Source organism: Antechinus flavipes, chromosome 4, assembly GCF_016432865.1.
Source record: "Antechinus flavipes isolate AdamAnt ecotype Samford, QLD, Australia chromosome 4, AdamAnt_v2, whole genome shotgun sequence".
In the NCBI taxonomy this organism is placed as follows: Eukaryota; Metazoa; Chordata; class Mammalia; order Dasyuromorphia; family Dasyuridae; genus Antechinus; species Antechinus flavipes.
In genome coordinates, this window is record NC_067401.1 from 462,082,473 (window position 1) to 462,108,759 (window position 26,287).

The window sequence follows — 26,287 nt, forward strand, 5'->3', positions numbered from 1 at the left end:
TACAAATATTAAATATCTGATCCTCACAACAACCCTGGAGATAGGTAGGTGCTATTATTATCCCCAGTTTACAGAGGAGGAAACTGAGGCAGATGATGGTCAATTGACTTGCCCATGATCACACAGAATGTGTCAGAGGTGAGACTTAAACCCTTCTTGATTGCAAGGTCAGATCTCTGTCTTATTACATCACCACTACTATTGAGTTAATTATACTAACAATAATTAATAAACAATAATTAATAATAATAATAAATTAAGATCAGAGTTTTAAAGGGATAGTAGAAATCTCCTAGTCTATCCCCTTGTTCTATAGACAAGGTAGCTGGGATCCAAGAACTGGTGAAGAATTGAAGTGACATGCAGTATCACAGAGGCGAGATGACATAGAGGCAAATTTCCAGCTCGGTCCTCTGACTCTCTAGATGCCCTTTCCAGGGCGCCGAGGTTCAGCTGACCACCCACTCCCACACTGGAACGGGATCTGCCTTACGGTGGCTGCTCAGCATGTTACATGTGGGCAGTCTGTGAAAGGCAGCGGGGACTCAGGTCAACTGATTTTGTGACTTTCCGGAGTTCCCGATGAAACATTTGGCAGGACTTGAAAGAGCTGACCAGGACAAGAGCCTGTGGACGGATAAGCCAGGGGTTTCCCTCGTCCCAGTTAGCTTTTGATGTCTGGTTGAGTTATTGCCCTCAATAGCAGCAGATTGATGTAAATCAGATCGCTTAAATAATAGCAGAATTTAATAATGTGCTTGTGAGGTTTGTAAACTTCTTGGAGAATAGACAATTTTGCTCATATAAATATTGAATAAAGTCACATTTTCTCACCTTGCCTCTTCCTCTCCCTTTCACTTTCTATCTCTCTTCCCCCCCCTCTTTCTCTCTTCCCTTCTCCCCCTTTTTGCTTTTTCTCTATCATTTTCCTTTTTCAGTTACAAGCGATATATTCCAGAAACACTGAACAAGACCATCAGACAAAGGAATCTCTTGACCAGAATGCGAATAAATAACGTTTTCAAGGATTTCCTTAAGGAATTTAACAACAAGACCATCTGCGACAGCAGCGTGACTCCCCATGACCTGAAGGTGAAATACCTGTCCACCTTGGAGACGCTAACCAAACATTACGGAGCTGAAATTTTCGAGACTTCGCTCTTGTTGATTTCGTCTGAAAATGAAATGAATAAATTAAACTCAAAGGACTGTGGGAACGTCATAAGTTATGAAGTGATGGTGACTGGGAATCTTGGAATACAGTGGAGGCAAAAACCAAATGTAAGGATGAGTGTGAATGATCAGAATCGAAAATTTTAGGGTGTGAGATTTTCTTATCTAAGTTCATACTGAGCATGAATCTATCTTTTTTTTTTTTTTTAATGGCAGACATTGGTAATCAATCAATGGCTAGCTGGTGTGACTGTGTGTGTGTGTGTGTATGTGAGACTGTGTGTGTGTGACTGTGTGTGTATGTGTGTGTGTGTGTCCTATACCAAGGTTCTGGTCTCTCCTCATAGGTCTGGAGGGTGGTCTGTGGTTTCCAAATGCTTTGCCAACGGAGCACAGCCTGTGGCAGGCAGATATAAAAAGGTCTAGATCGTGGACTGGGACTGGATGTTTGGCTTTGTTGATAGGAGGATCTTCTGAGGGAGGGAAATTAAGTCTCTACCAGGCTCTCCAGCCCCTCTACAACACTGCCCATAAAAACTCATTTAACACTATATATATGGATATAGATAGATGCACATTTATAATTATACATATAGATATACATATGTCACTATATAAATATGTCTATATAAATTTATATGTCTGTATAAATAAATAAATATTTAGATATCTATAGTCTCTATGTATATGTGTATATATATATATATATATATCCACATTACATATCTGTATCCACATGTGTGTGTATATATATGCATATATTACGTATAGAGAGATTTTGATGTGAGAGCCAAAAAAGCTAATTCAGAACTTCAGGGATCTGTTGATCAAATGGTCAGGGACGTCCCTTTGAGAACACATATGCTCAGCTGATTGTTGTAGAGAATGATCTCTATTTGTACATAGACTTCTGTATATTCATAAAGGAGACTGGATCAGGGTGGTTCATCTCTGTTGCTAGGAGACCCTTGAGACTCTTGAGGTGAAATCTTAAGTCCGTCCAGCAGTAGAGATCATTTGGCTCCTCTGCCCAGGTCCCGGGTTAGCCATTTGGAGACTAGGTTCCGTCCTGCCAAGCAGCTTCCCGTCGCTGGGATTGCCCAAGAACCATTGGTTAGCTCTTTCCAGACTCCGAGAAACGCTTGCTTTGTTAGAAATGTTGCCCTGTTTCTAGGGTTTCCTCCTTTGTCTTTTTAGGTGGTTCCTGTTGAGAAAGAAAAAAATAAGCTGAAGAGGAAGAAACAGGACAGCAGACACAGGAAAGAAGAGGAGAAAAACAAAGCCCGAGAGGAATGGAACAGCTTCTCTTACTTCCCCGAAATCACCCATGTCGTCATCAGGGAATCCATGGTCAGCATTAACAAGCAGGACAACAAGAAGATGGTAGGTCGGCCTGGGTTTCCCTTCCCCCTCCCTGTCTTCAGAGCTGCCAGCAGTGGCCACCACGGTGAAGGAAAGAGCGCCCATGTTCAGAGGAACCATCCTCTTCCTGCAAAGCCCCTCCCACTCTGGCTGCCCAGCCTTTCCACTCTTGCTGCATGTTGCTCTGCTCCCATCTCTGTCTCCTGCCTCTGCCCCTCCCACTTGGAATGCACAGCTCCCTTACCTGCCCCTTTTGCAGTCCTTGGGAGGCTACCTGCGTCTCCCATACAAAGCCTGTTCTGATCCCCTCAATCGCCAGTGCTCTCTCTTGCTGGAAATTACCTCATATTATATTATTATATATTATATATTACATAAATTACCTCCTATTATAATATTTGCTTTAGATCTAGATCAGAATATAAGCTCTTTGAGGGAACAGATGGATTTATTTTGGTCTTTGACTCCCAATGGCTAGTATTGTGTGTTGGATATAATAGGTGTTTAAATAAGCATTACCTTGGACAGCTCACTTCACTGATAATTCTTGGTCCCAGTCTCCTCATCTGTTAAATGAGCACGTTAAACTCTAAGGTTCCTTCCATTTCCTAATCTCTGATCTTACAAGTACATGGTCTCTGAGGTCCCTTCCAACTCTATCCATCTGACTGTGTAACAGTTAGGAACCCATGGCTTGAGTTGAAACCTCTTCCCCAATGAAATATTGTATCTTTGAGATTTAGGTGAAAGCAGCTTAGGTCTTGGTCGATTCCAAGACACTGAGTTTCTGTGAGTCCCTTAAATATAGGTCCTAGCCAGGCCCTTCCTCATTGTGCTTCTGGCCCTCTAGCCTTCCAGAGTCAGAGGCCATTGATGTTTAATTTTAAAAAGTTAGCAAATTATAGGAAAAAGCCATCCATTGGAAGCACCATTTTCCTCCCCATTCCCTACCCCCATAGCCAGTGCTTGAATGTCCCGGGAATGTCATGCCACTGGTTGGATATGATGTCAGAGCAGGAAAGCATGGGGCCAGGGACATACCAGCAGCTCTTTCTGCTGATTCTTTGTCTGTCTCATGGTGTATAAGGAGAGGGCTCTTGGACTCCTGCTTCCTCTTCCTTGGCACGCCTCAAACGTGCCATTTAGATGGGCAGATTTTTGTGGTAGGGGAAGTGAGAAGACACAAGACCCAATGCAGATGAAAAGATTGGTCTTTCTTTCTTTCTTTCTTTCTTTCTTTCTTTCTTCTTTCTTTCTTTCTTTCTTTCTTTCTTTCTTTCTTCCTTCCTTCCTTCCTTCCTTCCTTCCTTCCTTCCTTCCTTCCTTCCTTCCTTCCTTCCTTCCTTCCTTCCTTCCTTTCTTTCTTTCTTTTCCTTCCTTCCTTCCTTTCTTTCTTCCTTTCTTTCTTTCTTTCTTTCTTTCTTTCTTTCTTTCTTTCTTTCTTTCTTTCTTTTTTCTTTCTTTCTTTCTTTCTTTCTTTCTTTCTTCCTTCTTCCTTCCTTCCTTCCTTCCTTCCTTCCTTCCTTCCTTCCTTCCTTCCTTCCTTCCTTCCTTCCTTCCTTCCTTCCTTTCTTTCTTTCTTTCTTCCTTCCTTCCTTTCTTTCTTCCTTTCTTTCTTCTTTCTTTCTTTCTTTCTTTCTTTCTTTCTTTCTTTCTTTCTTTCTTTCTTTCTTTCTTTCTTTCTTTCTCTTCTTTTTTCCTTCCTTCCTTTTTTTTTTATTGGATACAGCCAAAGTAGCTCTTTTCAAATTTGTTAATGATTTCTTTTTAACACAATTTTTATTAAAGCTTTTTTGTTTTTAAAACATATGGATAATTTTCCACCATTGACCCTTGCAAAACCTTGTGTTCCACATTTTCCCCTCCTTCCCCCCACCCCCTCCCCTAGATGACAGGTAGTCCAATATATTTTAAACACGGTAAAATATATGTGTTAAATCATTTATACAATCATCATGCTGCACAAGATAAATCAGATCAAAAATGAGAAAGAAAACAAAATGCAAGCAAACAACAATAGAAAAGAAGGAAAATACTAAATGTCGTGAACCACTCCCAGTTCCCACAGTCCTCTCTCTGGGTGTCGATGGCTCCCTCCATCACAAGATCATTGGAACCATCAGCAAACATTTCTTGCAGCTAGGCAGCACCATAGTGGATAGAATGCTAAGTCTGCAGCCAGCAGGACTCATGCTCAGAAGCGAAAATCCTGCCTCAGACACTGATTGTGTGGCCCTGGGCAAATTCCGTTTGCCTCAGTTTCCTCATCTGTAAAATGATCTGGAGAAGTAAATGGCAGATCATTCCAGTATCTCTGCCAAGAAAATTCCAAATGGGGTCAGGAAGAGCTGGGCATGATTGAAATGACTGAACGAACAACAACAGACAGAGAGAGATCATGCCAGATGCTGTGTTCAGCACTGCATATACAAAAAGAAATGATAAATACACATCCGAGTAGTTATAAAACACAGAGACGATCACTGGGAAGTCAGTTTGTGGGGTGGGACATAGGGAGCAGAAACAGCTGGTGGGAATGAGGAAAGGCTTCATGCAAAAGGGAATGCGAGCTTGAACTCCAGCTTGAAGGAATGCAGAGACCCTGAGAAGGGTGAGTAGGGAGAGAATTCCTGACATGGCGGCCAGTTAGTGCCAAATCCCAGAAACCAGAGAGAATAGCCCCCCTTCTGAGCAACACTCAGCCAATTTGGCTGGCCCCAGAGTGCTGGAAGGGGAATTAGTTCCATTGCAGTCTGGAATAGAGTGGGAAGGATGCTCCGTGCACCCTGACCCTTTCTCCAGCAGGAGCCATGCACTTGGGTTCTGATATCAGACATGTCTACAAAGGAGCTCCTAATTGGCCCTTCCGCTCCCGACCTTGGCAGTTAGCAGCAATGGCGCTGCCATCCCCCCGGCCCCTCCCATCTGCTCTGTCACTCCCGTCCCATTCCTTTCTTCCTAACTTGCTTTGTCACCCATAGTCTCCCATGCTTGGGCTGCCCTTTCTCCTTATCTTTCCATATGTCATCCCTGCATTTCTTCTAGGACTTGGCACAATGCTGGGCTCATAGTAAGAGTTAAAACTGTTTGTTTATTGATTGAAGTCTAGTTCCTCTTACCACATCTCACTCAAGATCTTTCCCGACCTACTTATCTCCCTGGTTGTCAGCACTCTCTCCCTCTTAAAATTCCTTTGTTTATCTTTCTGTTTGCTCACTTTCCTTTCTTTCACTGTGTCAGCCTGTCACTCAGTGCCTTGTTCAGAGAAGGGGCTAAAGAAATCCTTAGGGAACTGAACCAGCCGGTATCTGGAATAGACTCCAGACCCATTTCACTCCTCTCCTTTTTGTCATTATGGGTGTAGATGGTAAAGTCTGGCTTGTTTCCCTGTGATAATTCACAGACAGTGTCCTTTGCTCCCCATTCTCCCAGCCTTCCTCTACCCGACCTCCTGCAGTCCTATTCCACAGTTGTCTGCAAGGTTTCCAAACACCCTCAGACTGAAGCTGCTGGAAGGAAGGGCCATGATTTGCCTTTCTTTGTATCCTAGCCCTAAGCACGCGGGGCACTTAGTAAGTACTTAAGGAGTGATTGTTGACTTCCTGACTGAGGCTTTCTTTGCACCTCTCTCAAGTGAATAAGAGTTTTCACTTGTCTTGCAAATGAAAATGAAAGTCTCTTACCTCTAGACTTTCTTTGTGGGAAGGATCTTTGCTTATCCCAATTCTGTGAGTAAGCATATGCAAGCATTTTCTCCCTAGGACAGAAATGCTGCTTTCCCAGAGTCCCCCAGCGCTGGTGGGTGTGTCAGGGATGTCTGGAAGTAGGGCTGACGAAAGGGCTCTATAAGTTCGTTGCTCCCAAGGACATTTGCCAGCACTTACTTTTATTTGAGGCATTCCCTCAATGGGCAATCACATCTCCCTTTCTCTCTGATTTTGTCTCAGTCTTCCAAATGACCTGCTCCCAATTACTTGCCCCCATTGCCCATTTTCTGAGTAACTCCGCCTACCTTTTCTCCTACCATCAACTTCTTACAGGCATTGTCAGTGTGGAGTGCTGGACTTGAAGTCAGGAGAGATCAGGGTTCTGTTCGAGCTCAGACACTTCCTAGTTCTGTGATCTCAATTTTCTCATCTATAAAATGGGAATAATATCAACACTACTTATTCCTCACGGCATTATTGCAAGGAAAGACTTTTGGAGACCCCACATCCTCCACTGGGTGAAGGTTCAAGAGCCCTGGATTTCAGCCCTTCCTTGGCTACAAATTCATTTAAGGCCTCACTTGGACTTCCCCATCTGTGAAGTGGACGTGAAAGCTCCCATTTTAGCTGCCTCTCAGACTCCTTGTGAGGACTAAATGAGATAGAGAGATGTGAAAGGGCCCTGAAAAACAAAAAGGTGTTTGTACAATTAAACCTGTTGACACTGATAGAATTAATTACCGATCTTGCTCTGCCTTTCAGCATTTGCAAAGCATCTTTTCGACATTATTTTGCTGGGTTCTCATGACTGCCATGAGAGAAATATAGATCCCATCCTCCCCATTTTATAAGCGATAAAGCTGAGGCTTTTTAATGATAAGGGATTTTTAATGATAAAATTTTGTTGTTCTTGCCAGTGGCTCACTCCATTAAAATCTGGTCCTCCTTAATGGACACTCCCTGTCTCCCCACCCTCATCCCAGTGGATCTGCTTCTCATAAGGCTCCTCGGTGGAAATGTGCTGAATTTGGAGCAGCAGCAGCAACAACAACAATTATTATTATAACAATGTTATAATAATAACAATAGCAAGTAGCATTCAGATGGCATTTTAAAATTTGCAAAGTACTTGATGAATAGTGTTTCATTCACCTCACTGGAAGGTAGGGACTGTTAGAATTAGTTCCATTTTGCAGATGGGTAGCTGAGTGGGGAAGGAGAGAGTAAGTACTTATGTAGCACCTACTGTATGCCAAAACTGTGCTAAGTGCTTTCCAACTCTAGTGTCTCATTTGATCCTCACAACAACCTGGGAGGAAGGTGCTATTATGATCCTGATTGTACAGGTGAGGAAATGGAGGCAAACAGGATTAAGCTAGTAAGTGTCTGAGGCTGGAGTTGAACTCAGGAAGACCACTAAGCTGCCCTGGGCCTCAGTTTACCCATTTGCAAAATAAAGGGGCTGGACTCAATTACCCACTTGAGGTTTCCTGTAGCTCTAAGTTGAGGATCCTAACATGTAGTTAATAAGATGTGGACAGGATTGTTGTTGGGGTGAGATGAAACAATACTTTTTAAGGTGCTGTGTAAACCTTAAGCTGTTAAATAAGTGCCAGCCACATTTTCATCATCTAATCCTTCTTATCTTGAAGTCAGTGAGACAGCAGAACTGATCCTGGGACCAGTCACTGTTCTGCTTTCAGTATTTTATTTAATTCTCCAGGGCTACCATATTTGGGGTGCAACTTCAACTGATTTGAATACTTACTGGCTGCATAATCCTGGGCAAGTTATCTAACTCTGTCTGCCTCAGTTTCCTCATCTGTAAAATAGAGAAAATAGTAGCACCTACTTCTGGATTGTGGTGAGGATCAGATAAGATCATAATTGTAAAGTGTAGTACAGTGCCTGGCACATAGTAGGTGCTGTGCATATGGTACCTATTTTTATTATTATATTTAATAGTATATGTGAACAGAAGCAGAACATTCTGCCTGCCTTTTAAAAATAAAAAAAAAGTGTGACCCTGGGCAAGTCACTTAACCCAAATTGCCTCAGCAGAGAGAGAGAGAGAGACAGGAAAGAAGGAAGAAAGGAAGGAAGGAAGAAGAAGAAATGAAGGAAGGAGGAAGAAAGAAAGAAAGAAAGAGAAAGAGAGAGAGGGAGGGAGGAGAGAAGGGGAGGAAGGAAGGAAGAAAGAAGGAAGAAAAGAAAAAGAAAGAAAGAAAGAAAGAAGAAAGAGGGAAGAAGGAAGGAAGGAAGAAGAAAGAAGGAAGAAAGAGAGAGAGAGAAGGAAGGAGGGAGAAGGGAAGGGAGGAAGGAAAAGAGAGAGGAGAGAGGAAGGGAGACAGGAAAGAAGGAAGGAAGGAAGGAAGAAGAAGAAGAAGAAATGAAGGAAGGGAGGAAGAAAGAAGGAAGAAAGAAAGAAAGAAAGAAAGAAAGAAAGAAAGAAAGAAAGAAAGAAAGAAAGAAAGAAAAGAAAGAGAAAGAAAGAGAGGGAAGAAGGAAGGAAGGAAGGAAAGAAGGAAGAAAAAAGAAGGAAGAAAGGAAGAAAGAAAGAGAGAGAGAGAGGGAGAGAGAGAGAGGCAGGAAAGAAGGAAGAAAGGAAGGAAGGAAGGAGAAGAAGAAATGAAGGAAGGGAGGAAGAAAGAAAGAAAGAAAGAAAAAGAAAGAGGGAGGGAGGGAGGAAAGAAGGAAGGAAGAAAGAAAGAATAAAAGAAAGAAAGAAAGAAGAATGAGGAAGAAAGAGAGGGAAGAAGGAAGGAAGAAGAAAGGAAGAAAGAAAGAAAGAGAGAGAGAAGGAGGGAGGGAGGAGAGAAGGGGAGGAAGGAAAGAAAGAGGGAGAGAGGGAGGGAGGCAGGAAAGAAGGAAGGAAGGAAGGAAGAAGAAGAAGAAGAAATGAAGGAAGGGAGAAAGAAAGAAAGAAAGAAAGAAAGAAAGAAAGAAAGAAAGAAAGAAAGAAAGAAAGAAAGAAAGAAAAAGAGAGAGAGAGAGAGGGAGGGAGGGAGGGAGGAAGGAAGAATGACAGAAAGAAAGAAAGAAAGAGAAAGAGGGAGGAAGGAAGGAAGGAAGGAAAGAAGGAAGAAAAAAGAAGGAGGAAGGAAGAAAGAAAGAGAGGAGAGAGAGAGATAGAGAGAGAGAAAGAAAGATAATTGGGATTGTCAAAAACAGACCAAGGTAAAAACCTTCACTTAAAGGCCAAGGAACAGGAGTTTTAAAAAAGGGAAGTAGGGTCAGATTTCTCTGAGTATTGCTTCAGTGCTCCACATCAGAGCTTTACATTTTTATAGAGTTAAAGGGGGTGGGGTGAGGAATGGTTTAAGAGCGAACAATGCCAGTGAGGTTATTATTCTGTGGGCTCTCATTCTGCCCTCTTTGTATTTTGGATTCGAAGCCATTTTTGCCTCATCAGCATCCTTGTGCTCATTTCATTGGCTCTAAATGTCAAGACCGATCCAAGATGGAGTCAGTCTTGCTCATCTTCTAGAGGGAGGCTCATTTGCTGCGGGTTCAGTAAAAGCATCTTTGGGATGATTCCAGCTGCATACAGGATGACAGGGACGAGATGCACCTCCTCCTGTTCCCAAGTGATTTTGATTTCTTCCCTTGGGAAAAGCTTTTGAAAGCTTTTTGTCCGGTGTCATTGAAGATAATGATGATATCTTCCCAAATTGATTTGGGGGCCGTGGAGTAATCTCTGGATTCCATTTCTCTCTTGTCTCCATGCAGGAGTTAAGCCTGTCTTCCCATGAGGAAGCCTTGTCTTTCGTGTCTCTGGTGGACGGGTATTTCCGGCTCACGGCAGATGCCCATCATTACCTCTGCACGGATGTCGCACCTCCGCTGATCGTGCACAACATAGAGAATGGCTGTCATGGTCCAATCTGGTTGGTTAAATTGCCTGTTAAGCTGTTTTCATGGGAAGAAAATGATCTGGTGCTCTAGTGATACCCCCTCTTTGCCATTTTGCCATTGATGAATCTTTAGCAGTTGTGTGTGTGTGTGTGTGTGTGTGTGTGTGTGTGTGTGTGTGTGTGGGAGGCGGGTATTGAGTTAGCTCTACTTATGGGAAGTGAAATTAAGGAACCAGTGCAATCTCTGCAGCACTGGCGTCGACCCGGGTCCATGGCCGGCTCCAAAATTTCTAAGGCTGTGAATATTAGCAGCCACTCCACCACATTCTAAGCTTCTCTCCTTTGTAAAATGGAGACGAGAGTGTTCTTCGAGGCAGCGTGGTGCAGTGGTAGAATAATGGGCTTCAGAGTATCATTTTTAAATCGTTGTATCATTCTTTTCTGTAACTTCTATTATATGCAACATCATGATGCTTACATAGTAGGGGCTAAAATAATCTCTCCTGCCCGAATTTATGAAATAGAAGTCTTGGTTCTCAAAACAACCCTGGGAGGCAGGGGTCATGATTATCCCCATTTTACTGTTGAAGATGAAGAAACTGAGGCACACTGAAATCAAGTGGTATCCTCGAGAGCATCCAGTTAATACTCATCTAGGGCCAGATTTGAATTCAGATCTTATTGATTCCAGGTTCAGAATTCTGTTCACTGCACCCCCAGCCTATCCTCTGTGAGAAATCTGAATATATCACTAAGTGGATGATGGGGAATAATATGGAAGAAGATAGGAAAAGTAGGAAAGACCAAGTTAAGCAGTTTTTAAACGGAAGGGCTTATATTTTGTTCTTTTTAAAAAAAAATATTTCCCCTAATTACATGTAAAAATAACTTCCATTCTGAAATTAAAAGGAAGCTACTGGAGTTTATTGAGCAGGAAAGCGACCTGGTCTGCCCTTTGGCGGATGGATGAAGGATAGATCAGTGAGACCATGTGAGAGGAGTAATCCAGGGGAAAGAGGATGAGAGCCTGCTCTAGTGTGGAGGCTGTGTAGAGAAGGGGACAATGGGAGAGCTGTTGTGGAGAAGCATTAGGCAACCAAGAGGCTGTGTGGGACTGAGTGAAGAATTAAGGCTACTGTGGGCTCAAAACAGAGAGACAGGAGGATGAAACCCCAACCCAGGTGTCCTGGCTCTCCTGCCCAGCATTCTTCCCACGACCACTCCCTCCCTTCTGATCTTTTGCGCATGCTGGAATTTAGAGCAGAGGGGACCTGCAAACCATCCATCCCATGGTCCCTGAAGAGATGAGAAAACTCGGGCACTCGGGACCTCCCTGGCCCGGCCCGGCCTGGCAAGACTGGGACTTAGGCTTCAGGATTCTAGTCTTCAGGCCATAGAATCACTCCAAATACTCTGGAGGCGGAAGCACCGATCTAACCTGAAGGAAAAAAAAGCTAATGGGCGACCATGCCCTTGTGTTTCTACCAGGATCCCCAAGGTACCATGAGAATGATCAATTTTGTGCCTTAGAGCTTCAAGATTGGGGATGAATTATTCAGTTAATTGATCTTTTATAAATGGAAAAAGTGAAGGCCACGAGGAGAATGAGTGAGCTGGTCCAGCCCACACGAGGCCAAAAGGAAACCAAAATTAGAGAAGTCTTAAATTCTCCTGTCTGCTCATGTGTCTGACAAGCTGTGGTGGGTTGATAAATGTTTAACAACCAGCTCTCCTCAGAACAAAAAAGCAATATGTGCCTGACACACTTTTCGGGTCAATCTGTAGCAACACTTTTTCCATCCTTTCTTAAATCTAGACGATCGATTAAAAACAAAGCAAGTTTTGATTTGTAGCTTATGCTGATTTTTAAGATATCAATGCTCACACTGAAAACTTAATCATCAGCTCTTATGAGCTGGTCCAGTCTGGCTCCCGCACACTCTTATAGGCTGTAAGGGAAGATACTTTGGTCTTGCCTTGATACCATGTTGGGAAGACTCCTTCAGGCACACTCCTCTCCCCACTGCTCCCTCACCCAACTCTGCCATGTTATTCTTGGTAATTTGGTATGGTTGTTAAACATTAAGAGCTAGACTCAAAACCAGGAGCAGTGTGTCTGACACATAAATGTTTATATGGTCTGGGCCAAGTCATTTAGCATCAGAATCAAAGATTAGAGTCCAAATCTTGGCCATGCTCCTCTTGAGCTGGGGAGATCTTGGGCAGGTCCATTTCTATATGCCTCGGCTGCCTTGTTTTAAAATAAAAATGGCTTAACAATGATAGTGACGGCATTTGAGCTCACAGAAGGGATGAAAAAATGCGCTTTTTTCCTTTCGCTGGAGAGGTGGGGACTCTGGGTGAAGATTGCCGCCATATGTTGTCATATGCTGTCACTAGTGGTCCATGGGTCGGTTTTAATATCTTTTTAAATCTATATCTTTGTTCCAAGGAAAGGCTTGCATAGTAGGGTAGAGATGGTGGAGAACATTTTCAAATCAGTGTGATATAAAAACAAAGATATTCAATGAATGTAAAGGATAATATCTAATGAGAAAACAACAACAAGGGCACCATGGGAATAGAGAGCAGCCCATAGACATCCCTGGGGTGAGACGGGGGACTAGAAGGATGTAGATTCAATATGGCGACTGGGGGATGTGGATTCAGTATGGTGGCTGGGGGATGTGGATTCAGTATGGTGGCTGGGGAACATGGATTCAATATGATGGCTGGGGGACACAGATTCAATATGGCGGCTGGGGGATGCAGATTCAATATGGTGGCTGGAGGACACAGATTCAATATGGTGGCTGGGGGATGCAGATTCAATATGGTGGCTGGAGGACACAGATTCAATATGGTGGTCCAATGCGATGTCTGCTTTCCCTTCCTTTTCTGCAGCACTGAGTATGCAATCAACAAACTGAGGCAAGAAGGAAGCGAGGAAGGCATGTATGTTCTGCGCTGGAGCTGCACAGACTTTGACAACATCCTCATGACTGTGACCTGCTTCGAGAAATCGGAGGTCAGCCCAGGCTTCTCTCGGTTGGCTCGGCTTGGGGAGGCGGCGGGGGCTGTGGGGTTTAGTAAGAGTAGGGGGGTCTGATGAAGGCTGCCTTGGGGCTGCCTTGTTCTCACCCATGGAAGACGGGAATGGAAGCGGGTGGGGATGACGGAAGCCCGGCTGTACATAAGTGGTAGGCCTGGTTCTGAGAGTTGGACTCAGCAATCCGGTACCCTCACTTTCACACGTCAGGAAGTGGATGGCCCAGTTTAATAGAAGGTGGCTGGGAGTGGCGGAAGCCAGTCTAACAGAAACAGCTGTAAGATTGGTTCTGAGAGTTGGACCCAACCCTCCAGTGACCAGACGACCTGAGTGGGTCTCCTTTCACGGGGGAGCGCTGTGGGGAAGTTCTAGGGAGGCAGATCTCATCCTGGCATTAAGTCTACAGAAAGGAGGTGGGCAGAAGGCAGCCACCTATCTGTGCCTCAGTTTTCCCAGCTGTAAATGGATGAGATGCCTCTGAGCTTCCTTTCGTTCCAACTCTGGGATCCCATTTCTATCACTGTGATGTCAAAACCAAAACTCACCCAAAAACCCTTTTTACAAAAGGAAAGCATTTGGTTTTCTTTCTCATGTTTCCCTTTTGATCTGATTTTTCTCGGGCAGCACGATCATTGTGGAATACAGATAGAAGAATTGTACACGGTTAACACATATTGCCTTACTTGTCACCTAGGGGAGGAGGGATTGTGGGAAAGGAAGGAGGCGAATGTGGAGCGCAAGGTTTTGCAAGCGTGAATGTTGAAAAGGATCCATGCACAGGTTTTGAAAATAAAAAGCTGTTATTAGAAAATAAAACAAAAAAGCGTCCAGGCACGCTGGGCCTCGAGGGACCTCCTGGGGCTCGGACCAAATGAAGTCTTGGGAGAGAACTCTGGTCTTTAAGGCAAAATGGATTGGAAATGCCACTTGCTAGAGAGTAAACACATCCTGGTGTGGAGAAGGGCGAGCTTGGTGGGCGGAGGCGGAGGCGTTTGGGCAGCAGACCAGGGGAAGGGAAAGTGGCCAGAGGCTGAGAGAAAAGGAAGTGACCCCGCTGACCCTGGAGCTACCAAAGGGAAGCATGGGAGGACGTCTTTGAAAAAGCAGATCTACCAATGCTGGAGGGATCCTCCCCCATCCCCACTTTGTAAAGTCCCTTAGCGGGGGGTGCACTGCGGTGGAGACATTTCCTTCCACACTGGAAGTCGCCCAGTTTTGTGCCCAATCTCACCTCTGACATGTGTAAACTCTGGGACTCCGGGCAAATCTCCAGTAGACATCCTATATCTAGAACTGGGAGGGGTAACAGAGCCCCCCCCTCATTTTACAGATGAGGAAACTGAGGCCCATGTGATTCACACATATGACCCAAAGTCATGTGAGTAATGAGCATTAGATGTGAGGTTTGAATCCAGGTCTAGTCAGAGCTCTCTCCACTGGACCATCCTTCCCAGGATAAAAATGCTGATGGTACCGATCTCACAGCAATCCACCGAAATTATCATAAAAAGTGCTTTATTATGTGAATAATAAGTGACTGACATATGGGCTGAGCTTTAAGGGTTATGAAAGTGCTTTACATGCATTATCTCATTTGAGCCTTAAAATAATTTTGAGATTGAATGAAGGTGGTTCATATACAAGCCCATTTTACAGATGAGAAAACAAGGTTAGCCGATGAACCTGAGGGCCCGTAGCTTGGAAGCGCCAAAGCCAGCAGTTCCCATATCAGTGCTCTTTTCGGATTGCCTGTATTCTGGCTTGGGTGGCAAATGTTTGCTCGCTTAATGAAGTGCTTGGACTTGTCATATGCAACTCTCTTAGTCTTTGGAGGAAAGTTAGTGGAACTTTAATGAGATTCAGTGAATCCCTGACTGTTCTGTCTGTGGGAGAGGTCAAGTCTGGATGTTTTGGATTCTTTTCTTTCTTTCTTTCTTTCTTTCTTTCTTTCTTTCTTTCTTTCTTTCTTTCTTTCTTTCTTTCTTTCTTTCTTTCTTTCCTTTCTTTCTTTCTTTCTTTCTTTCTTTCTTTCTTTCTTTCTTTCTTTCTTTCTTTCTTTCTTTCTTTCTTTCTTTCTTTCTTTCTTTCTTTCATCTGGGCTCATCTGGGCTGAAGGGAGACTTTTCTCACCCTTAGTTCTCCACCCCAGTGACATCATTGGTCCAGACCCCAAAGAAATCAGTCATTTCCATCCCATTTAATTCAGCGAGCTCTTGTTCATCCAACCACAAGCATATATTCGGCGCTTCCCACGTGCCACCAGTCACCATGTCCTTGGGAGGCTTACATTCTACTCTTCTAGATGACAGGAGAAGTAGAGACAGAATACATGCCCAAGCCGATGGAAGGGGCTCACCCAGAAGAAGACACACTAGTAGGCGGGAGAGCAGGAAACAGCCTTGGCAGAAAGCAAGTAGGGCTTGGGCTTAGTCTTGAAGAAACACAGGGATTCCATGAGGAGAGATGGCAATCCAGGCATGAGGCACAGCCAGGGCAAAGGCAAAGAGAGGGGAAATCAAGTGACTGAGAACTCCCAGGCCCGAGGCTAGGGCTGCAGATGATGAAACCCTTCTCTCAGATCCCTTTGAACACGGCGGAGTATTCACACAGTGGTTGTTATTCTCCCAATAGCAGATGCTCACGAGCCAGAAACAGTACAAGAACTTCCAGATTGAGGTGAAGAAGGGCAAATACTCCCTGCACGGCTCCGATCGAGTGTTCCCCTCTCTCAAAGGCCTCATGGACCATCTCAAAAAGCAGATCCTGAAAACGGACAACATCAGCTTCGTCCTAAAGAAATGCTGCCAGCCTAAACCGAGAGGTATGGTTAGTGGGGAGACTTCCCTTTTCTCCCTCCCTTCCTTTCTCTCCTCCTCCCTCCTTCCATTCTGTCTTCTTCCTTCCTTTCTTCCTTCCTCCCTTCTTCCTTCTTTCTTTCCTTTGTTTTTCTCCCTCCCTTCTTCCTTCCTCCCTCTCTCCCTTCCTCTCTTCCTTCCTTCCTTCTTTCTCTCTCCTTCTTTCCTTTTTCCTTCCTTCCTTCCTCCCTCCCTTCCTTCTTTTTTCCTCTCTCCCTCTCTCCCTCCCTCCCTTCTTTCCTTCCTTCCTCTTTCACTCCCTCCCTCCCAGAGTGAGTACATACCCTTCTCTAAAGATCTCTTGAGCACGGGCTCGGAATCCACTGGCGGGGGAGGTTAGAGAGGGGATCCTTGTTCGGGGTGGTCTCTGGGATCCCATCCAGCCCTGAGATTCTGGGAGCCCGGGATCTCCTTACAGACATTCCCTAGTGAGTACCTTTTGTGTACTTATCCTTTTGCTCCCTCACAGGACAGGGTATTTGGCTAAGCATTCAGCAAATCAATTCAGTTCCAACATTTATTAGGCACTTGCTGTTTGCCGGGCGCCGTGATGGATGCTGGGGACACAAAAACAAAGCTTACAACATAGTCAAAGCTCAAACAGCTCCCAAGGCTCTTGCCTGGATGATGGGGCACTGACACGGAGGAGTTTTAGTCTTTGTTTTTATGATGAAATGTCCGTGTTTGTCGTGAGCTCTCGGGGGCGGCTCGGTGGCTCCACAGACGGTGAATCTGTATGCATACGTGTGTTAGTATGTATCCACAAATTCACATAGGATAAATTAATACAAATATGACAGATAAATGGACATTTGCTATGGGATTATATGCACACACACACACAGACACGCACACACGCGCGTGCGCTATGGTCCAACAGAACGCAGGATCCCTGAGGGAGGACCTGTTTTAGCTTTGACTGTTTTTAGCACACAGATGTATAAATGTGTATGGAAGTATGTTTTCTGTATGTGTATTCCCTTCAATACTCCAAGTCCGGGAACACGACCTTCTGTTTTTACTTCACGTCCTTCACGGCTCCTGCTTTGTCCCCTCCAAAATTAGTGACATCTTGGGTTCTAATGGAGCTGAAAGTCGGCTTTCCAGTATAACGGGTGTGTGTTCTCCCTCTTCTCCAGAAATCTCTAACCTGCTCGTGGCCACCAAGAAGGCCCAGGAGTGCCTGCCGGTCTACACCATGAGCCAGCTGAGTTTCCATCGGATTCTCAAGGAAGACATCATCCAGGTACGTTCCCTCCGTTCTCCCTCGCCAGTCTGGCCGATCTCTCCATCAGCTTTGGGCTGAATCTCTCCCCTCCTTCGGGGACATTTTGTGGGAGAGCGAACAATAGGGCTTTATTTCCCGCTGGAATGAAATCGGCTTGGGTTGGTCCCTTTCCAATCCTAGAAGAACAAATGTCAACACTTCAGGTATCAAGGATCGTGAGATCATCGATTGAGAGATAGAACGCACCGAGGGCCGTGGAGTCCAGCCCTTTCATTTACCGATGAGGAAAATAAAGCCCAGATGTTCACAGTGTGAGATCACACAAGATTTGAATCCAAGACCTGTCTCTACAGATCGAGTACATCTCCACCGCCTCTCACAGCTGGCCCCACAAAAGCCCCATTGATTTTCTGTCAGCCTCAGTTTCCATATCTACAAAATAGAAATAATAATACCTCCCGTTCTTGTCTATCCAGGCAGATCCATTGATAAAGCATTTATTAATAGCTTACCGGTGCCAGTCATTACTCATAGACTTATTACAAAGAAAACTCTTTGTAAAATAATGAAGATCTATTGACGTGGGAAATCCCCTCCAGCTCGCCGTGTATGACCCGAGGCTTGCCAATGAGGTCGTAGTGGTGCTGAGAAGGAGTAATCTGGAAAGAATCCACTGGCTCGTGGGACGTTATTCTGGATTTCTTGAGGAATCTTTCTGAGGGAAAAAAAGTTAACTCTGCATCTCAGAGCTTTAGTTAACAAAGACTTAAAAGATGGAGAAGATTTGGATCACCGTGAATTAGCTTCGAGGTAACTGATTTTGGCCAAGGACCTTCTCTGTGTCCCAGCGTAGAGCACGGAATGATAGAGCTGGAAGACCTTTTGGAAGTCATGTGGGTCCATCCCTGATTTTCAGATGAGGAGCCTGAGCCCAGAATGGAAGCTTTGGTCAAAATCACACAGTGAGTTAACGCTCCTAACTCCTCGTTCATCGCTCTCACCTCCGTTCCTTTGCCTCAAGTGCTGGAAAATACAACTTTTCCTATTTGCAGCATGGAGAAAGAACGGTGGATTTGGAACCTCGGTTGAAAGTCTACATTTGCTACTTATTAGACTACGAATCTGGGCAAAACGCTTCCCTTCCCTGGGGAGCAATAGCTTTTCTCGGGGAACCTCGCACTTTCCACTGGCTTTTTGTGTTTCCTTTTCCCTCGTGCTTCCTATAAGTGATTGTCCTCCATTTCCTTTTCCTCTTAGGCCTGGTCCCTAAGTGGACCAGCCTCCTGACCTTCAGCTCCATAGCTCCTCCAGCCCTGGTACAGCAGCTGTAGGGTACTCTCCCTGTCCCAGCTCGGACCACCATAGCAATAAGAGCCCCAAATAAAGCTGGTCTTCCCGCTTTGTTAACAAAATCCATTGTCCACTCTCCCCGGAGGGAAATTTCTCTTCAGAAAAAGTGTTTCAGTGAAGGCTCTTGTTGACTTGGGGACTTGTGCCAGGATGGGTTGGTCCAGACGGGTTCTGCGATTCCATGAAAAGTGCTCTCGGAAGAAATCGGGGACAAATGGGCCTTCCCCTTCCACTCGTATATCTCAAAATCTCTAACCTTTAGGTAATTAGGCCACAGAGAAGCTGGCCTTGTTGATTATCATTAATTAATTTGCTTAGGGGAGAGAGAGTATAATTGTTGAATGAGTAGTGGCAAGCATGTGGACATTGGGGGCAGTTCCAAGAATCTTGGGCCTCCCTAAACATGGCTTCTTGGAATTAAGCACGATTCTTACCCATTACTCTGAAGGCAGACGCGCAAGCGTTCCTGCGAATAAGGAGTTAGATTACATCTCCTGGGCTTGGGAGCACAGCTCGTAACAAGGTCATGTAGCCTCCCGGCTCCAAGGAAAATGGAGAAACCGACAGATGACAGACGGACACACAGACAGAAAATGGACGGGCAGACGGAGGCCGGTCAAGTCCAGTTCATCTGCCAGAGAGGAGTCAAGGCAGGAATGGAAGAACCTGCTTGTGACTCTTCAAACATTTGATTGATTTTTTTCCTCACTTTCAGTTCCCACTAGAGTCTTTTCCTCCCCCTCCCCTCTCTCCTATTCTTCCCCACCTCTTTACAGTACAGAATACTGGAGTTAAGATCTGAATTCAAATCCTGCCTCAGATGCTTGCCAGCTGGGTGACTCTTGGCAAGTCCCTTAGATTGTCTACCTCAGGTTCCTCAGCTGTAAAATGGAGATAGAAACAGGACCTACCTTCCCCGGCTGTTATGAAGATCCCATGAGACGTTTAGAAATCACTTAGCACAGTACCTGGCACATAGTAGGTGCTTAATAAATGCTTACTAATATCTAGCAGAAGCCTGGCAGTAGATTATGTGTTGGCCAACGTAGGACAGACCTCATCCAACAACTCATTAGCAGGTTGGCTACAGGGGATTAATTTTTTCACCACAATGACCTGGTATCTTGGAAGGGTCGCGATCAGTCTTGTGAAAGGACTACCCATCCTGATGAAATGTCTTTGACATCCTGAAGTGTTGGAGCCTCTGCCCCGTTCCCGGAATGGTGTCCCTTCTCATCTCTGCCTCTTAGTTTCTCTGGCTTCCTCAAGCTCCAGACCCCCCTTCTGAATGAGATCCCTGCATCTGCTGCAGGCGTCCCTCGGAGATTCCATGTGATCTGTCTAGATCTTGTGTCTATTTATATTCATGGTGTTTCCTCCATTAGAATGTGAGCTCCTCAAGAACAGAGAACCTTTTGAAACCTTTCTTTTTGTATCTCTAGTGCTTCGCAAAGTGCCTGGTATACAGTAAGAGTTTAATAATTGCTCATTGGCTCTGACTGACTGACTGACTGAAGCATCCCTCGCCCACTATGTTGAGCATCCACCTTCCTCCTTTTCCTCTTCTGGAGGCCAGAGAAATCAGATGGTCTATTTGAAGTAACCCCAATTTGTACGGCAGGAAAGCAGGGTTCAAGTCCACTCTACGTGCCCCGCTCCATCTTGTTCTCAGGCCTTTCTTGGACTGATTCCTCCAGGGGACTTAGGGATGGCCCCACCCTCAACTCCCAAAGCTGATATTCTCATCAAACTCCTTCCTGAAACAAACCTGTGCCACCAACAGTCTTATCCAGTAGAGCCTGAGTTGGCTGTGGCTTCAGGACCATGTCGGGGATGATAATGACACCGACCTCGCCACGGCCTTTCTGGGCGCTGCCGCCATGTGACTTCCCATAACCCCCCAGTGAGCCTGCCTAAGTAAGAGGCATGTACTCGATAACCTGGAAAGATGTCAGGGCAGGAGGCCATGGGCGCCCGAATTAATCCGGTTTGCCAGAGAATGAGCCATGTGGAAGAAATGCCTCTTTGGGAGCCCTTATCTCCTTCCAGAAAACTGGTTAAGCCACAAAGACTGTCTGTTCTGTGTGTGCAAAGCCCCCGGGCGGTGTGGTGCAGGAGGTAGGGGTCCAGACTAGTTTGATTCCTGCCTCTGATGTTTACTAGCCCTGTAGACAAACAGCCCAGGGAGATGAGAGAGAGGAAATGATTGGCTCCTGGTGGAGATTGATGATGGGGTTATAGCTGGACACTTTCTCCAAGTGCCGTTTAGCACTCCTGAGGTCAGGGCGACCCAAGGCGTAAGACTGGTAAGGTGTGAGCCATGGTAGGCGAAGGGGCAAAGTGGTCGAGGATAGCTCACAGTACTCAGGCTGTGGAAAAGGCGAAAGAGACCTTTGAGGTCATTTAGTCCGATCCCTCCCATTTTACAGATGAGGAAACTGAGGCTCAGAGTATGGAAGCAACTTGTCCAAGATCACACAGATAGTAAACTTCAGAACCAAGAATTCAAATTCAGCTCAGGCACTTGCCAGCTGTGTGATCCTGAGCAAGTCACTTCTCTTCTGATCATCTTAATTTCTTTGATTTTAAAATGGGGATAAGAAGATCACCCCTGGAGGGCTGTGGTGGGGATCAGAGGTAACATTTGTGACCCCCCGGGCAGGCAGCGGGTGACAGATAAGTGCCCATTCCCTCCTTTTGCCCGCCCTCATCCAGCTTGATGGATCGGGAGTCGGGAAGCATTTGGGGAAGGTAGATGAGGTCAGCGTTGTGTTCCTTTGGTCATTGGTCATTTCGGGGGCCCCAGGCAGGCTGGCTCGGCTCTCTTTGAGGCTGGCAGTGCCCTCGACAGAGCTGGCAGCTGCCCACCATGCCATCCTTGCCCTCAAGGCTTTGTGGGACTCAGCAGCGCTGATGCCCCTGGGCCCCTGCGGCCCCCCCCCCTGCCTCCACCCTCGCTCCTCCCCAAGGCCCGAGCCCGTGGTCCTCCCTGCTCTCTGAGCCCTCCTTTGTCCCGTTGGCTTTGTTTAGGGAGAACACATGGGACGAGGCACTCGCACCCAGATCTATTCGGGGACCCTGGATTACAAGGACGACGAAGGCAGCTCCGACGAGAAAAAAATGAAAGTCATCCTCAAGGTCTTGGACCCCAGTCACAGGGACATTTCTCTGGCAAGTACCTCCCCCAGGTGCCCTCCCCTCACTGGCCGCCCAGGATGCCCTGACGTCCGGGCCTGGTGCATCCTGGGCCCTTCGCCCTGCGGGCCTTTGGTCTCAGGGGTGTCCTGGAGCCGGGCTGCAGCCCCAGCCCACAGCAGTGTACACGTGTGTCCCTGAGTACTGCACGAGTGTATGTGGGGCGCGCTTGCTGGGAACGTCATGGGGAACAAGACACTGGGGGGGGGGCGGTTCCTGGGGCTGTGGCCGCCCCTGCCGGCATTCTGATCTCGCCTCCCCACCCCCACCCCTCCGATTTCCCATCAGGCTTTCTTCGAGGCGGCCAGCATGATGAGGCAAGTGTCCCACAAGCACATCGTGTACCTCTACGGCGTCTGTGTCCGCGACGTGGAAAGTGAGTTGGCTCTTTTGCGCAGGGGCTCCTGCCCTGGAGGGGCCCCCTCTCTGCCCCCACTATCCCCAGGAGTTATGGGAAGACAGTTATTTATTCTTAATTTGCATAGGGAGAAATGAGGCCCCAGTTGTGTTCTGGGTCCTCAACCGTGAAGCTGGGGCTCCAGCACAGACTTCCAGGGGGAGTTCTTTCTGTCAGCCTGGACTCCAGGGAAACAGTGTGTGCAAAGTGGCCAGAGAGGAAGACCTGGGCTCAAGTCCTGCCTCTGTCACTAACTAGCTTTGTGACCCTAAGCGAGCCACTTTCCCTCTGGGAGGCAACCTTAGCTGCTTCATCTGTGACGTCACAGCGTGCTTCCCTTACGGGATCGTGACGAGGCTGAAAGGAATCCGTGTCCATAAAGTCTGGGGAATGCCAGCGACTACTGAGGCTTCTGAGGCCGAGGTTGGGGAGGGAGGGTGGGGGTTGTGCGAGGTTGGGGGGTGGGGGTTGTGCCCGCTGGGCAGTCAGGATCCCAGCAGTCACCTGTTGTCTTGTGCCCTCAGACATCATGGTGGAGGAGTACATGGAGTTCGGGCCCCTGGACCTCTTCATGCATCGGAAAAGCGAGCTGCTCACCACGCCCTGGAAGTTTAAGGTGGCCAAACAGCTGGCCAGCGCGCTGAGTTACTTGGTAAGAGCAAACCCCGGCTGGGCTCACCCTGAGCTGGCTTCCTAAGCATTCAGTGAGCAAAAGCCCTGCGTCTGGTCGTTTCTCTCCATGGTGGGATGGGCAGGAGGAGAGACTGGCCAGGAGGACTATGGGGAACCTCCAAAGTGGCTCCAGACCTGGGCATAGGCGTTTGAGCGCCAGGCGTAGGGCTGAGTGGGGGCGTAGAGTGGGATTGCAGAAGTCAGTCACGTCACGCAACTCTGGGAAAGAGATAAAGGGGAAGAGAATGGGGGCAGAGAATAAGTCACTCTCCCCCTACCTACTGCTGCCCCATGCAGTGCAACAGCATGATCCTGGGCTAAATTTGCCCAAGTAAGATGCAGCCTTATAGGGCAACCCGCTGGAGAAAGTGCTGGGAAGAAGGTGGACTCCAGGGAAAGAGCACGTTTACTTTGGCATAGTTCCAGAGAACTAAGATTGTTGGGAAAAATGTAGCAGATTAGGGCCTTGAAGCAAAGCCCCATTCTCTTTGCCTTAGTTATGGTTTTGACTAGAATAAATATGGGCAGGGTTGTGGTTTTTATGGTGGGCTCTGCATGATAATGTTTCTAGGAGAAAGAGATGGGAGGGGAGGGGGGAGACAGACAGACAGACAGACAGACTGAGAGAGTCAGAGAAACATGCAGAGAGAAACAGAGAAACAGGCAGAGAGAAACAGAAAGAAGAGAGAGAGACAGAGACAGAAAGAGGAGAAAGAGAGAGGAGAAAGAGAGAGAGAAAGAGAGAGAGAGAGAGAGAGAGAGAGAGAGAGAGAGAGAGAGAGAGAGAGAGAGAAGGGAAGAGGTTAGATGTTGTGGAGATATAGGGACAATAAATCTTGGGAATTGATTGGATTTCAGCTGGGATAAGAGACAGAGTGAAGAGCTGAGGATGACGCCCAAGTTGAAAACCAGGGTGCTGGAACAACAGTAATAGGAGAGTGTGAAAGAGGATTTTGGATGCTGGGGAAAAATGAGTTCTGTTTTCAGTACATTGCGCTTAAGATACCTAAGGAACATTCAGTTTGAAATAAAAAGGCAGTTGCTGATGTCAAGCAATTTTGTTCAGCACCTGTTCTGTGCCTGGCACTATGACAAGCCCCGAGGATACAAAAAGGGATAAAAGATGGTCCCTGAACTAAAGCAACTTATTATCTAATGGGGAAGACAACATGCAAACAAATATGCACAAACAAGCTACAGACAAGATAGAGAGGAAATAAGGGGCAGAAGGGAGACACTAGAATTAAGAGGCATTGGGGAAGGCTTCTAGTAAAATAGAGGACTTTACTTGGGTCTTAGAGGAAGCCAGGAAAGTCAGTATTGGAGCAGAGGAGGAGGAGAGTATGGGAGCCGGCCATGAGAATGCCTGCAGCTGAGAGAGGGAGGATCTCATTCTGGGATGGCCTGGAGGCCACTGGCTTGAAGACTACAGGGCCAAAGATAAGGCAGAAAAGTGATGTGGGGCTGGAGCTCAGGAGAGCAACAAGGAGGAGAGACTGACTTTGAGTCACCAGCATAGACCAAAGGGCTCAGGAGATCAGCAAGAGGGAACGTAGAGTGAGGAAAGACAAGAAAGCCTCTGACAGAGTCATGGTCAGGAGCGTGATCCAGGGGCCATTGGAGGAGGAGAGGGAGAAGGAGCAGTCGGCAGGGAAGAGGAAGAGCAGACCCCTAGAGAGAAGTGGGGGCAAGGCAGGATGCTCAGGCGTTTGAGGCTGCTGAGAGGTCACCAAGAGCGAGCAGGATTTGTGTGCCTCCCCCTCCGGGCTGCATGTTCCTGGCCCAGGAGCTAACAATTGCCCAAGGAAGTAGGGGCAGGGGATGGAGAACTAGCAGAAGGGCCTCAGGAGTGCTTCAGGTTCTAGCCTGCCATTTCCCATATTCTTTAGCAGACTCTTGACCTCTCCATCTTCAGCTTTAAAAAAATAACAAACACAATTGGACTTGAGAGCTCATTGGTTTGGAGTCCTCAGCCAACCTGTGTTGATTGGCGCTTCTCCAACTCATCTGTAGCAACTGAAGCTTTGCTCCCTCTGGGCCTCAGTTTCCTATTTAGTGAAAAGAAGGGGTTGGAGGAGATGGCTTTTGGGTTTCTTCCAGCCCTGAGGCTTCGGTCACATGATCCTTCTGGTGTCAGGTGACCTGACCCACCTGGGATCAAACATCTAGCATTTATCAGAAGCCAGACTTGACCCAAACTGTCCTGACTCCATGTCCTGCTCTTGATGAGTAATTTGAGGTCTTTAATATACGATTAGTAGAATTAGTGTTATGGAGATTATAAAGGATAAGAAGTAAGATTTAATAATCTTTCCTTTTGGGTAGAAGTAGTAGTTGATGATATGGTACTATGAAAATTGGTCCCTTTCATAGGGAACCAAATGATAAGGTCTAGATTTAGGGAAACAAAATGAGATCAGGGTTTCTGGTGGTCAGGGAGTTAAATGATAAGGTCTAGTGGCAGGTTCAGGGTTCAGGGAACCAGATGGAGAAGTTTGGCTCCCCTGCACCCCCGTGGGATTCGGCACAAGGGTAGAGGGTTTGGGGAACCCCCTTCTGGAGGCTCTGTAAAGAAATTTACAAACCCAAAAACCTAGATTGATAAAAGATTTATTATAGGGATTGGAAGTAAGGTTAGAAATCCCGACAGAGAGACAATAAATCTCATTAGGGAAATAGGTGAGGATGAGAGGATGACACTGGAAGAGAATATTATCCAGTGGGCAGCAGCTTCCTTGGCGTGGCAGGGCAAAGCTGGCATGTCTAGAACCTCTGCAAAGAAATGAGTTTTTACTTGCCATTTTTATATGGAGGTCTCTGGCTGCAAGGGAGGCCTGCTCCCCCTCCCAAAGAAGCTGGTGGTTGGGGTTGAATAGATCTTTAATTGAATGGGGTTAGAATCCTTTAGCTTAGGACTGAACCAACTCCACCTAGATAACAGAATGAAGCCGTTTATCTTGTTTCCCTCGGGCGGGGTCCCTCACTGAGGCAGAGTCCAAGGAGAATTTCTCCTTCAAGGAGTTTTAGAGTTTCAGGGTCCCTTCTTCATTCTTGATGGACCACATCACCCCAACACTTAAAGCAGAGTCCAGCTAGAATGTCTCCAAGTCTCCCCGGAGACCTCCTCTCTCCCGGGAGTTGCAAACAGTCTTCGTGGTGGCCGCCGGCTCACCCGGGTCTCTCTCTTTCTGCAGGAGGACAAAGATTTAGTCCACGGCAACGTGTGTGCCAAGAACGTGCTGTTGGCCAGAGAGGGCCTGGATGGGGAGTGCAGCCCCTTCATCAAGCTCAGCGATCCCGGCATCCCCATCACCGTGCTCTCCCGCCAGGGTACGTCTGCCCAGCATCTCCTTCAGCCTGATCGGGGCGTGGAGAGGAGCTAGGTTTTATTTCTTTGGGGGGCCAGGGGATGCCTCCAAAAAAGCCCCCCCAGCATCTTCTCCAG

General features: G+C 46.6%; 1 protein-coding gene across 3 annotated transcripts in view; it reads left to right on the top strand.

Annotated features, from left to right (window-relative positions):
- JAK1 (Janus kinase 1) overlaps positions 1-26,287 on the top strand; it is a 143,949-nt gene that overhangs the window by 104,907 nt on the left and 12,755 nt on the right. For 2 of the 3 annotated variants that reach the window (XM_051999500.1, XM_051999501.1), the window contains exons 7-16: positions 939-1,281; positions 2,371-2,556; positions 9,972-10,129; positions 13,001-13,124; positions 15,777-15,966; positions 17,140-17,246; positions 21,609-21,749; positions 22,062-22,149; positions 22,695-22,822; positions 26,037-26,172. In XM_051999500.1, coding sequence (XP_051855460.1) covers positions 939-1,281; positions 2,371-2,556; positions 9,972-10,129; positions 13,001-13,124; positions 15,777-15,966; positions 17,140-17,246; positions 21,609-21,749; positions 22,062-22,149; positions 22,695-22,822; positions 26,037-26,172 — 1,601 coding nt within the window. The remainder of the gene's footprint in view (positions 1-938; positions 1,282-2,370; positions 2,557-9,971; positions 10,130-13,000; positions 13,125-15,776; positions 15,967-17,139; positions 17,247-21,608; positions 21,750-22,061; positions 22,150-22,694; positions 22,823-26,036; positions 26,173-26,287) is intronic. The other variant, XM_051999502.1, reaches the window with a different exon arrangement.